A 12,799-nucleotide genomic window follows, 5' to 3' on the forward strand; every position below is an offset into this window, starting at 1 on the left:
ATGCACTGAATTTCATTCAGAGCCATTCTCAAAATTGCTGTGAATAAAGACTGCATTTCTTTTAACTACTTGATTCCCCTGTGGCATTGCACACATCGCAGTCATAACTTTAATTTGTTGCAGCAGATTGTTCGCTGTAAGAGTTCGTTATAGTGAGGTTGCAGAGTATTCAACTCCTACACTGAAACTGTTCTGCAAACCATTATTTTATACCAGAATTGGTATTCAAATTGAGTTCAAGTGTAGGGTGTTGAGTGCCTAATCGCATTTTATGATTTGCGTTATAATATAAAGTAAACCTAGCTATGAGGCACCAGTATATGTAATGTTAATTTTCACTTTTGTGTCTCTTCCCTCCAGTTATTGTTACACCGTTGAAATTTGTTTGCACCACGTCGGACCAAAGCATTCCAGAATCAACATATCTTTTAAGAAAAGGAAATTGTAATGATCAAAGCCATTTTGTTGCACCCCACAATAAGTTTGTTTCCATGGCGAATTTACCTGCAACTCCAATTGGCAATAGGATAGGAAGGTCCATATTGACCAGAAGTTCCCTTGTGGTAGGTATATTGGCACAATTATGAAGAAAATTTTGCAAATGTTCACTGTGTATAAAATGCAAGAAAGTAAAAATCTGGCATACAAACTTGGTTTTTATCATGTTTTTCATCTTGATATTGTTGAGATGAAATTGAATATTTTGCCCACTCTCAGAAGTGATATAAATCACCTGCATGGTCACAATATTGCATACCTACTTTAATTTTATATTTTATTTCAAGAAAGAACAGCCTGTAATATTTATTAAAGGCAAATACAATTATGGGGCAGGTAGTATGAATGCTAAGTATCCAAGATGGGTGCATCCTTTTTAACCACTAAACAGTGGAGCAAAAGCACTTGGGTGAATTAAACAAGATGGTCTCTTTTTTTTGAATCTGATCTGTTTATCATTATTGATTACTGAATGCTTATATGCTTTATCAGCCTGCATTGAGTATTTGTTGAAACATAATTCAAACATGCCAGAAGTTTTTGGGGGGAGGGGAGAAGAGAGTGCCAGGCTGAACAAATTGATCACATTGATCAAATAATGTTACCCACGGGAATTTTACTTGCACCACAATTGTTCAATGGCTGAAGTAGAAATCATGCAGGATTTTACAATGCAATGCTGGATAATAAGATTGGTGAGTGAACATTTCCAAAATATCATACAGTAATTATTTGGGACTCATCTACATGGGGTGGGGGAATTCCACCAATTAACCTAAACTTTTTTACTTTAAGGTTTCTGCAGTTTTAATACGGCCTAGAAAGAATTTGGTACTGCTCATTAAGTGATTTGATATTTTCTATTATTCCTATTAGTTGCTATAAAGTATGTATTTCAATTTGAGTGTGTTTTCAATTTTGGAGTCTTGAGACATTGATTATAGACTTGAAACTGGAAATATTTAAACAGTTTATATATTTAATTATTTTCTCTTATTTGGCTTTCAGGAAAATTGGTCATCAGTAATCCTGCAGTCAGTGTTCCCCACAGATGAAGAGAAGGTATACAGTGAATGTCACCAGAATGGTCCAGTTTCCTTTAAAGAATGCATACCATTATCCAAACTCGGGAAGTGTGAAAAAATTGGAGAGGGAGTCTTTGGCGAAGTATATCAGATGATAAACGATGACGGGAAATACGCGGTCTTCAAGGTACTTTACCAAGAGAGAATTTCATAAACAGAATTTAAAGCTGTTCCACAGAATTTTACAGCAACAAAAAAGGCCGTTTGGCCCATCTCACCTGCACTGCTCCTGAAAGAGCTATTCATTTAGTCCTATTCTCCTGCCCTTTCCTCAAAACCTTTTACATTTTTCTTTTTCAAATGTTTATCTACTTCTGTTTTAAAAGCAGTTACAGATTCTGCTTAGAGCAGGGTAGGCCATTCCATGTCTTAACTCGGTGTTTATTTTTTTTTAAGTAAAATTCTCTTAACCACCTTCTTTTGGTGGTAAATTTATGTCCCCTAGTTACTGACTCACTGAGGGAATTTTACTGTATCACTCTGTTTTGAACACTTCTATTCGAACTCCTCTTAACCTACTCTGTTCTAGTGAAAAGAACCCAAGTTTCTCTCATCTGTCCTCATATTTTTATTCATGTTATCACCTAATTAATCTCTTTTGTAACCTCTCCATAACGTTAACGTTCTTATTAAAGTAAAGTACCCAAAATAAGACACAATATTCTAACTCTGGCCTAACCAATGATTTATATTCAATGGTCCTAGAATTAGCAACCCTCTCCTGTCGGGGGACAGTAACTGTTTATGAACATACAAGCAATGACAGACAAGAAAAGACTCTGGTCCATCGAGCTTGTCCCACACAATTGCGATATCTTGTGTGGCACTATATATACACTCTCTCCACTCCACCCAAATGGGTATGGTGGTATAGTGGTTATGTTACTTGTCTAGCAAGCCAGAGGCCATTAAATTCAATTAATTAAATAAATCTGGACTAAAAAGCTAGCATCAGTAATGGTGATACTGATCCCATCTGGTTCATTAATGTCCTTTTTAGGGAAGAAAATCTGTCGTCCTTACCTGGGCTGACCTATATGTGACCCCAGACCCACAGCAATGTGGTTGACTCTTAACTGCCCTCTGAAATGGCCTAGCAAGCCACTCAGTTGTATAAGGTGACCCACCACCACCATCTCAAGGACACTTGGGCAATAAATGCTGGCCAGTGGCACCTACATCCCGTGAATAAAAGAAAACAAAACCACGTGGGCGCGGTGGAAAACAGATTTTAAAAACCCAATTTGGGTGGGTGCTGGTGGGGAGAATTTTGGAAATTCCTCTCCGATCTCCTAGGCGATGGAAACTAGTCCAAGAGATCACTCTGGCCATGATAATTCTATGCAGTACCTACTTGTTGTATGAGGTAACCTCCGCCCCAGTGAGAAATGGGTCCAGCTCTCGCTTGAAGAAATTCAGCAAATCGGTGTCCACCACTCGAGCCGGCAGCTTGTGCCAGAAGACCACTATTCTCTGGGAAAAGAATCGCCGCCTGGCATCTAACCTAGATCTGGCCTTGTACAACTTAAAATTGTGACCCCTGGTCCTCCCTAACCTATTTAATTGGAACAAACTATCAACTTGAACACACTATATTCCCATCATTTTATAAATCCTCGATCAGGTCACCTAAAGTCGATGCTTGCATCCCTTCAGCCTGAAAAATATCTATTAACCACTACTGCTTTTTGTCCTTTAGCCAACTTCCTATCCATACTACCTTTAATGAAGCCCTTAATATTTTTAAATTCTTGTGATGTTGGGATCTCTGGCTAGGCTTCTTCACTCCCTTAAGTCTGATGGACCATCCTTGGGGGTGGTGGGTGAGGATAACCTACAGTTTCTTTTTTCTGTGACCAAACCCTTTAAACCCCTCTCCACCTGCTTCTTCAATATTCATCTTAAACATCAAGTAGAAAAAGCTTCATCACCAAGATCAAGACCATCCACACAGCTACCTCCTTTCTGCTCCAGCCACTCTAACCTTGAACCCCCATCTCTGCAGTTTTTTCTCTTCATAGAACCACTCTGCTGCCCTCTCCAAGCTCATCTCTTCCATGAGACCCACCTCTTACCCCTCAGTCACATTCCTCGGCCTTGTGTTAGCTAATGCTAGTGGTTTCCTCTCCTCGGGTATCACCCCTCTCCCCTTCAAACTGTCGTTCTCACCACTTGGTAAAAACCCATCCTGGACCTTTCTGTCCTTGCCAGTTACTATTTCATCTCCAGTTTCCACTTCCTCTCTAAGGTCCTCCAATGTGTTGCCATCTCCCAGCTTTGTGCCCCATCTCTCCATAACTCCCTGTTTGGAGCATCCCAGTCCAGCTTCCACTGTTTTCAGCACTGAAATTGTCCTAAAATCATGAACAACATCCTCTCTGTGACTGTGGTGCATGATCCGTTGTTATTTTCTTGGACCTTTTTGTAATGTTTAATATTCTGCTCCATCTCGTCTCCTCCAATGTCCAACTCCATGGATCTGCCTTGCATGGTTCCATTTTGGGGTTTCTGAATGTAGTCCGTGCATCTCCAGCAATGACTTATCTTCTCTGCACCATCACCTCGGGAATCCTTCTACAATCTATACTTGGGCCATTTTTCTTCATCTACATGCTGCATCTTGGTGACCTCAATTGCAGGCATGGGATCAGCTTTCATATGTATACCGATGGCACCCACCTCGACCTCACCAGACACTTTGACTGACTGTTTTTGTGCAGTCAGGCTTCTTGCCCAACACTTAGTTTTTGAGGAGTCATAACTTCCTGCAGCTCTACATTGGGGGTCAAAGACTCTGGTTTTGATCTTCCCAAACAAACTCATCGGCTGTGATTTACCCTACATCGGCGGGTCCGTGGTGGGCAACATTGGTGGCGGGTCTCAGCCCCGATTAATGTCTCCAAACCAGCCTCCGAAATGACTTTCCCTTGATTGGGCTTGTTAAACTCTCCCAGCGAGTTTCCAGGCCAGTTGAAGTCGGATGCGTCATCAGCCAGTTTCCTTAAAGGGACCGTGCTTAAATTAAATTTGACAGTTGTGCGGTCAGTGTTCTACAGCATTGAGGTGCTGCAAACACAGACGAGCACTGTACAGAGGTGCACAGCTGCACCCAGGTTCTCCCGTTACTCCCTCCATATGCTTATGGAGGGAGTCGCAGCACGCAGGGAGGTTCTCTTCCCTTTCCATTGGTGGCAGAGGCCTCCCAGGACACCAATGCAGCCTGGTTGCACATTGCACAGGAGGACAAAAGCAGGGATGTCGTTGGGAGGACCAGGCTGCAGTGGTGCAAACCTTTCAATGATCTCATTAGATTACGAAACGTTACTGCAAATCCATACTCAACCTCATCCTACTGTGCCACTCATCACATCCCCATCACTCTGCCTTCCGTACCCTATCCCTGCACATCCTTACTCACACCAATTTACCTTGCACCTCTGCCCATCCCCCTATCTACATTATCACATCCCCATCTCACTAGCCACACTTGCCCTCCTCCTAGTGCAATCATACCAACTAACAACACATAAGGGTAGCCACTTGGGTGTTTTAGCCAATGTTCATGTGAAGTTTCTGTTAATGTGCTGTCAAACATTGAAATCTTTATTTTCAACACTATGCTCTTGGACAGATTTGTGTGCACCTTTGGAAGTGACTTAGTGAGTTGCAGTGAATGGTGAAACATAATGATACCCCCTGCAATGGTGATGAGTGTGAAAGGAATGACTTGGGCAATGTAGGGATGCTTTATTGTGTTGGCGTGGGGCGGTGTCAACCTGGTGCATCATGTGACAGCCAGGGTGTACAGCGTCAAGTGAAGTAAATCTGGCCATGGTGAGGCCATCCCTGGCGTCCCGGGCAGCAATGTGGTTGGGTGCTGATGCCCTCTGTCCTGTGCAGCATCAGGTGATTGTGGAGATGGTTTGTGTTGTTGGGGCTGATCGTGGTGGAATTCTGAGAACCAAGCTGAGAGTTTCAAGGGCACCCATGCTGATGTAATAGATGACGGGAGCAATCTGTCAATGGTGGGAGAGGTAGAGGTTGGACTGGATGGAGACTTGTGTAAAGACTTGCAGCATCCTGAACCTTTAGTGGAAATGCAGTTTAGAGAAGTTAGTGGTTAAGGGAACATCAGCTGGGAGCTTTGACTTGACATTTGAAGCTGTCAACTCTTCAGCTGGTTCAATGGTCAGTGACCTTCCGCTTCACAGATGAGGTCCAGGCACAGCGAGAAACCAATGAGTGACCTGTCGAATCCAAAAAGTTGGGGAAAAAACCATTGATAAGTGGCTGTAAACAAGCCACTAATGATTTTAATTGCCCTCCCAGCCGTTGCCTTTTGGGTCTGCTCCGCGCTGACAGACCCGACATTGGGAAAGTCCAGTGTGTGTGTTTTGACGGTGAGTTCCCGACCCGCTGTCAATCATTTAAAATTTAACAGCTGACACGTCATCTAACCCGCCTGCTGAGCGCTGGCAAAATTCCGGCCATCGATTCTACACCCTTTGGCCACTGTTTTGGGCTGAACCAGACGGTTTGCAACCTTGTGACTGAGCTGAGTATCAGACCCACATCCTCTCCATCACAAAGGCCACTTTCACCTCTGCAACATTGCTCTATAACTGAACTTCTTGTACACCCTGCCAGTGTCCCCAGACTCCGCTACTCCAACTCTCCTGTTTGGCCTCCCATCTTTGACAAACTCCAACTTTTCCAAACTCTCTTGTATGTATCCTGTCCAGCACTAATCCCATTTGCCCATCGCTCTTATCCTCGTTGACCTATGTTGGCTCCCTGTTCCTCGTCCTCATCTTTAAATTTTCCCATGTACTTGCCCCACTGTTTCTGCAATCTCTTCTAGCTGTATTGCCCCTCTGAAAACGTTATTCCTCTGACTCCGACCTTTTGGGCATCAACCTCTCCCTTTGCCCCACCATTGATGGCACACGGACTTCAACTGCCTGGGTCTTGCTCTCTGAAATTCCTTCCTTGAACCTTTCCACCTGTTGTCTTTGCTTTTCTTTTTTTTTTTTTTTAAAATAAACCTAAAATTCAAAGCCCATCTCTTCAGCTAAGCTTTCAATCATCCCTCTTAATCTTTCCCTTCCTGGCTCGGTGTCTATTTTCTTTACGCTTAACTGTGAAGCACCTTCGGATGTTTAATTTAACGGTGCATGTTGTTGTTGTAGTAGAAAATGATGCATAGTTCATGACTGCTGCACTAAACTATGATGCAAGTAATATTTCTTGTGTCGTGGTTCCTTTTTCTCACCATCTATGAAGAAAAATATCAGGCCAGATAGCTTCTGAACACTTCAGGAAAAACTTAATTCAAATAACTTAATTAAATGTGAAAAGAGCTGCCAACCAAAAATATATTTGAACAAATCACGGAAGATATTTTGTATTTGACTGTCTTGGCTTCTCCCTTGGGCACCTGTCCAATAACAACCGCTGATTTAGCAAAAATTGTAACAGAACAAGCTGAAGATTTAAAATTGATACCAAGCTAAACCTTAAATAAAAATGCTTCATGTTTTTTACACCAGCATTGTGTCCCAAGTATGGTTTAATCACCTCAGTCTATACTTCTCCTTACAACCTCTGGTCGTTTCCAATCAAAGTATTTATTGAGCTCCATTTTTGAAGGAGTTAATGGATGTGGATCAACTGCTTTTGCTGGAAGTCTGTTTCACATGTCCTGTACATGGGGAAAAAATATTCTCCAATCTTGTTCAAGGCCAGTTATTTTTAAACTTTTATCATCTATATCTTTACTGACAGTCCAAGTCAAATATTTTATTAAAACCCATGATTTCTATATTGTTGAACATTTTGAAGTCTTGAATCATGTCTCCCATCTTCTCCAGTCCTAGCATCTCCCTCGCCAGTCTTCTCTGAACTCTCTCCATTCCACATTTCCTTTTTAAATATGCATTACTTTTCATTTATTTATCTACCGTTTACCTGCCTTTCTTTTGTCCATCTGCTTAATTGGTGCAGACCTTCTTAAATGCTGTTTATCTCCTTCATAACTTATCAGCCACGTGCCCAGGTGACTTATTAGAAAGCATTCTTCTCCACGCCAATAATGAACAGTGTGAGCAACAGGTGGGCCAGTAAAGATCCTTGTGGGACTTCACTAGTCACTGCTCTGAGACCCCATTTATCTCTGCTTCCTTATTCCAAGCTAGTTTCACTCCTGTTAGCTAATCTGGCATTAATTCCAGGAACCTCAATCTTCTTTAAAACTTAACATGCACTACTTTATCATGCCTTCTGGAGGTTCGAGTAAATGTATATACACTGGATGTTCTTAACCACTAATTCAGGTATCTCCTTCAGAATCCACTACTGCCTTTGTACTTTAGTTTGCCACTGAAAGCATCCAATATCATGCTGTCAAGCATATTCTCTACTGCAAATAATTTCTAGGTTTATCTTTTTGCCATGTATTCCTTTTGACCCTAGTCTTTAATACGATACAAAATCTAACTATGCCTTGGTAGCTTAAATGTTCCCCATCTCCTGCGTTCCTAATCAGTTTTGATAGTCTCTACTGAATACTACAACTAATATAAATTTAAGGGGTAATTTTCTGACTGCTCCTAATGAGGAGCTTCGCCTACCAGGAGCACATGTTGAAAATTTGGTACCTGCTCCATGCACCTGAATTTTTGACATACTGTCCTGGCAGATGAGGCTCTCTGTCAGGAGGATGAAGTCTAAAATTATACCTTTACAAAAGTACTCTACATGTTGTAATAAAAAGCAGTTGCTGATTACCTCTATGAAATTGTGTGAACCTTTTTCCTGCCTAGTTTGACCACTTCTGGGACACTGAAGCCCTCCTATGATTTCTGTATTATGACGTCCTGTAGCGCCTCTTGCTTGGCTAAACAGCTCTGTATCTAGCTGTTCAACTTGAACTGGTGCTCAATATTGATCATTAATTATTATTTCTACCCTGATTGCTTCTGCCATGTTCCCTTCCAACTATTCAATCCATCTTCTCAACACCTTTTTATTACTAATTTCATTCCTCTGCCTATTTTAACATGTCTATTTTGTGTAAAAAAAAAAAAAAAAAAAAAACATTCTACATACTCTTGGCTTCACCTCATGCTCCTCTGCTGTCCACTTATCTCATTTGATAGCACTCTCTCCTTTGAGTCAAAAGGTTGTGGGTTCAAGCCCCATTCCAGGATTTGAGCGCATCATCTGAGTTGCCACTTTGGTGCAATACTGAACGGTTACTGCATTGTTGGCAGTGTCTTCCTTTGGAAGAGACATTAAACTGGTCTGCCTGTTCCGATGACTTGGGTGGACATTCGCAATATCATAGCATTATTTGAAGAAGGGAGTTCTCCCAAAGCCCCAGCCAATCAGTGCAATCAAAAAATATTTTAACTGGTCATTCATTTGATTGACATTTGTGAGACGATACTTTGTGCAAAGTAGCTGCTACGTTTGCTTACATAATAATGGTAACTGCACTTGAAGATAATATGTAAAACACGTGGAGACGTTTGTTTGATTCTGTGATGCCAATAATGTCCATATTTTCACTGTATACTTCGAATTGCAAAAGTACTTTTATACTTTATTCCTTGCATTTTTAGCCAAGCATTTCAGCTTGTCTGTGACTACCTTCCTCCACCATTTTAATTATATTGTCATTTCAACTTGAACACCATCCTCTGATCAGCTACAATTCTAAGCACATTATTCCTTCTCTTCACCCCGCCCCCCCCCCCCATCCAAAACTAGTTTCAGTGGATCCCACTTACGATATTTATTTTATATTGACAGCTTTAATTTGAATAATTATTCTCTTTTCCCCCCCCCACATCCAACTCCATATTTTGCTTCTTTAATTAACCGCTTATTGAAGTCACCCAAGGCTCCAGGCCTCCAGACAGTGGCTGGCGTGAAGAGAGTCAAACACCTCTTGTCCTTGGGTCTGTAATCCAAAGCACACTTTTTGAGAGGCAGCTGGATTAGTAACACAAGAAGAAAATACTGCAGATGCTGGAAATCTGAAATATAAACAGAAAATGCTGGAGATACTTAGCAGGTCAGGCAGCATCTGTGAAGAGAGAAACAGGTCATTGACCTTAAACGTTAACCCTGTTTCTCTATTCACAGATGCTGCCTGACCTGAGTATCTCCAGCATTTTCTGGATTAGTAACAGCTAGGGTTTAAGTACCAGTTCTTGGTAAATAGTCAAAAGGGAGCAGAAATGAAACTTTATCTGGTATACTTCACTTTTTATCAAAACTGAGAACAGCAGCAATCTGGACAGCGCTTACCTGATGAGATGGTTGTATTAAACTGAAGACATTTTGTTATAAGCAAACCTGCTGTTTCAGTGATGACGTTTTGAATTCTGCACTTTGAATTGAGTAACCAAATCTTAATAGATGTGAGTCTGTCTGCTTCCCATATGCGACCATTTATCACATGCTTAGGTACTAACATTCCAGAAAGCTTCTGGAGCCAACCCTCTTGTTATCCATAAGCAACACCACAGGGAAAAGCTGCAAATTATGTTTTTCTTTCTGTATCCCAAATAATGAAACTCTGGCTTGCAGATAATCCCTATCGAAGGGGAGAAACTTGTGAATGGTGAACCACAGAAGAAGTTTGAAGAGATCCTTCCTGAAATAGTCATTTCAAAGTATGTGTTCTTCGTATTTTAGAATTGGTGTTTAACAACTGGTTTAAGATTTTTTTTTTTTTTAACTCTATCAAGGTGAGGAAAGTCATTGCTGGGTAATGGAGTACTTTTCAGCACCTGCAATGAGCCCTCGCAAATTAGTTATAGTACAGGAGAGATAGAGTTAAAATTCCCTCTACTCGAGTATTGTTCAATAGAAATCACTGACTGGCTACAGTGACGCTGTTTTAGCCACATGCATTAATTTTAGTAGAAAATGGCATGCACCCAATGCACTGTACTGTGTGTATTTTTACTTAAACATCGACCACCATTCAGTTTGAAACTGCAGTCTTTATCTTTCACCAAAGTTTGAAATTCTGGTATGAATTTGTCAGACACAGCACATCATCATGCAGCTTCTAAGTTTTTGTCTAGCAATTGGAGGTGGTACTTTTAACCTAATCGGAGTGATTGCTGAGCATGTTGACTCACACATAGAGGTGGGCCAGACTCTTCCCCTGCTCTCCATCCAGAATGTGGCTGGGTGTTGCTTGCCCTGTTGGAGCTGCCCATTACTGGTTGGGCTTGCTTTCTTCTTGCCTGGAGAGGTTATTCCAATTGGCCGAGCTGGCCATAATGACCGTTCCCCCCTCCATACAGTGTTGTTGGAATTTCTTCACCCAGAGAGTGGTGAACCTGTAGAATTCTCTACCACACAAGGCAGTTGAGGCCAATTCATTAAATATATTCAAGAAGGAGTTAGATTTATTTCTTAAGGCTAAAGGGATCAAGGGATATGGGGAGAAGGCAGGGACAGGGTACTGAATTTGGATGATCAGCCATGATCTCATTAAATGGCGGAACAGACTCGAGGGGCCGAATGGCCTACTCCTCCTATCTTCTATGTTTTTCTGTGCTGAAGTCTGGCATTTTTACCCATATTGCACACCATTTTGCTGCAAATAACCTGTAACCAAGGAAGTAAAGCGCACGCGATGATCTAAAATCACTTGCACACTGTTTTTCATCTTACCAATAAATGTACATATGCATATGTAGTGCGATGAGTAATTAGATCACTAGGTAGAAATTAGTCTAGACAAATTTTCGGGTGCCTGAAGCAAAATCCCCAAGAATTGATAGAACTTGGGCCTCGGCTCCAAACTCTGGATGAACTGCTGGCAGCTCATCCCACAGAAGAACCCAATTTTGGGCCGCCTGCCTCGCTAGATGCAGCCCTTGGGTAAGTCCCAGTAGGGGAGATTAGTGCAGTTATGAAGGGGGGTGGGGGGAGGGAGGGAGCTGGTGGTGTGATTGCCATTCCTATAGAGTCAGGGAGGGCTGGAGCACTCCTTTTCCTGGCTCCTTGAAAGGTGTTTTTTAATTCAAAACTTGCCTTTGTTTGGCAGCCACCTGCTGAAGAATCTTAAGCAGAGCAGACCTCCCCGCTCATGAGGTGAACAATTTGTGAAAAGGGTCCTTTTTAATAGGTTTTGGGACTCAATTTACATATTTAATGGGCCTAACGCTCCTTTTTAGATGTGCCTGGGATGATTAAAAAATGGGACCCATGAGTTTGGCAGTGGACTTGCATCTGCATAAAATACAATTACCAACATCTGAATTCCCAATTAGCCACATATGGCTAACATTGGACAACACTGCTGTACTCTGCCTGGCTATATCCTTGAATCTCTTCCTGTAAAGAGTATGCTGTACTGCATCAGTGTAATTTCCATTTCTTGAGCAGGCATCCTTGTGACCTTTCTGGCTGAATCTTCCAATTTGCTGCTGAATTATAATTTTTGTGTCCACTTGAAACTGAGTTGACTCTACCGAAGTCATTTCACTTGGCATTTTTACAGCCATCAGCGACTTCTATTGGGTTCAGGAGGGTTGGATTTAAAGCCACATTGCAGAGATAGAAAACAGTTTTAGACTGCATGACACAGTGCCACCCAGTGCTCAATGGAATTGGTGCTTAAACATTTTATGCAACTAGTAATTCTAAATGGAAAAAATATTTCCCCCTTAGGAAACTGAGTCAGCTGAGAGAAGAAAGTGAAAACTGCACTGTTGGATTTATTTCCTTATATTCGTAAGTGCACTTATTTGGATATGAATTTTTCATTTGCATTCTACAAATGTACTCATTACTTCCCACAAACACGAGTATAATGGATTGGTTAATGATATAACTATTCTTTGAAATGGTTGCTTCAGAAAGATGGCAGAATCTTTTTGGCTGCTTTAGTTAAGTAGACTTGTAAAGAACATCCGCTTGGATCATCTATAACAAAATTTGTACATTGAAAATGTGCTGAGGAATTATCTCACAAATGGTAGTGATGGTGTTCAGAGTTTGGTCTCACTTTTGGAGGTTTAATGTCAGCTTGCTTCATCCAGTTAATACATGATGACACCTGAATCAAAGGATTAATAATTGTGATTATAGTCACACATTAATGAATACTTAAATACCAGAAAATAATGCGTCCACTTCATTTTGTTAAACTTTGGCAACTGGGAAAAATAAAACACCCTGCTAATTTG

General features: G+C 41.3%; 1 protein-coding gene across 2 annotated transcripts in view; it reads left to right on the plus strand.

The window, feature by feature from the left end:
• The window catches only part of haspin (histone H3 associated protein kinase), a 71,841-nt gene that overhangs the window by 12,399 nt on the left and 46,643 nt on the right, over positions 1–12,799 (plus strand). For both annotated transcript variants that reach the window (XM_085966880.1, XM_085966889.1), the window contains exons 5-8: positions 361–563; positions 1,507–1,710; positions 10,179–10,264; positions 12,282–12,344. In XM_085966880.1, the coding sequence (XP_085823006.1) occupies positions 361–563; positions 1,507–1,710; positions 10,179–10,264; positions 12,282–12,344 (556 nt within the window). The remainder of the gene's footprint in view (positions 1–360; positions 564–1,506; positions 1,711–10,178; positions 10,265–12,281; positions 12,345–12,799) is intronic.

This window comes from Somniosus microcephalus, chromosome 2, assembly GCF_052327205.1.
Source record: "Somniosus microcephalus isolate GS21.2 chromosome 2, FLI_Smic_1.0, whole genome shotgun sequence".
NCBI lineage: Eukaryota > Metazoa > Chordata > Chondrichthyes > Squaliformes > Somniosidae > Somniosus > Somniosus microcephalus.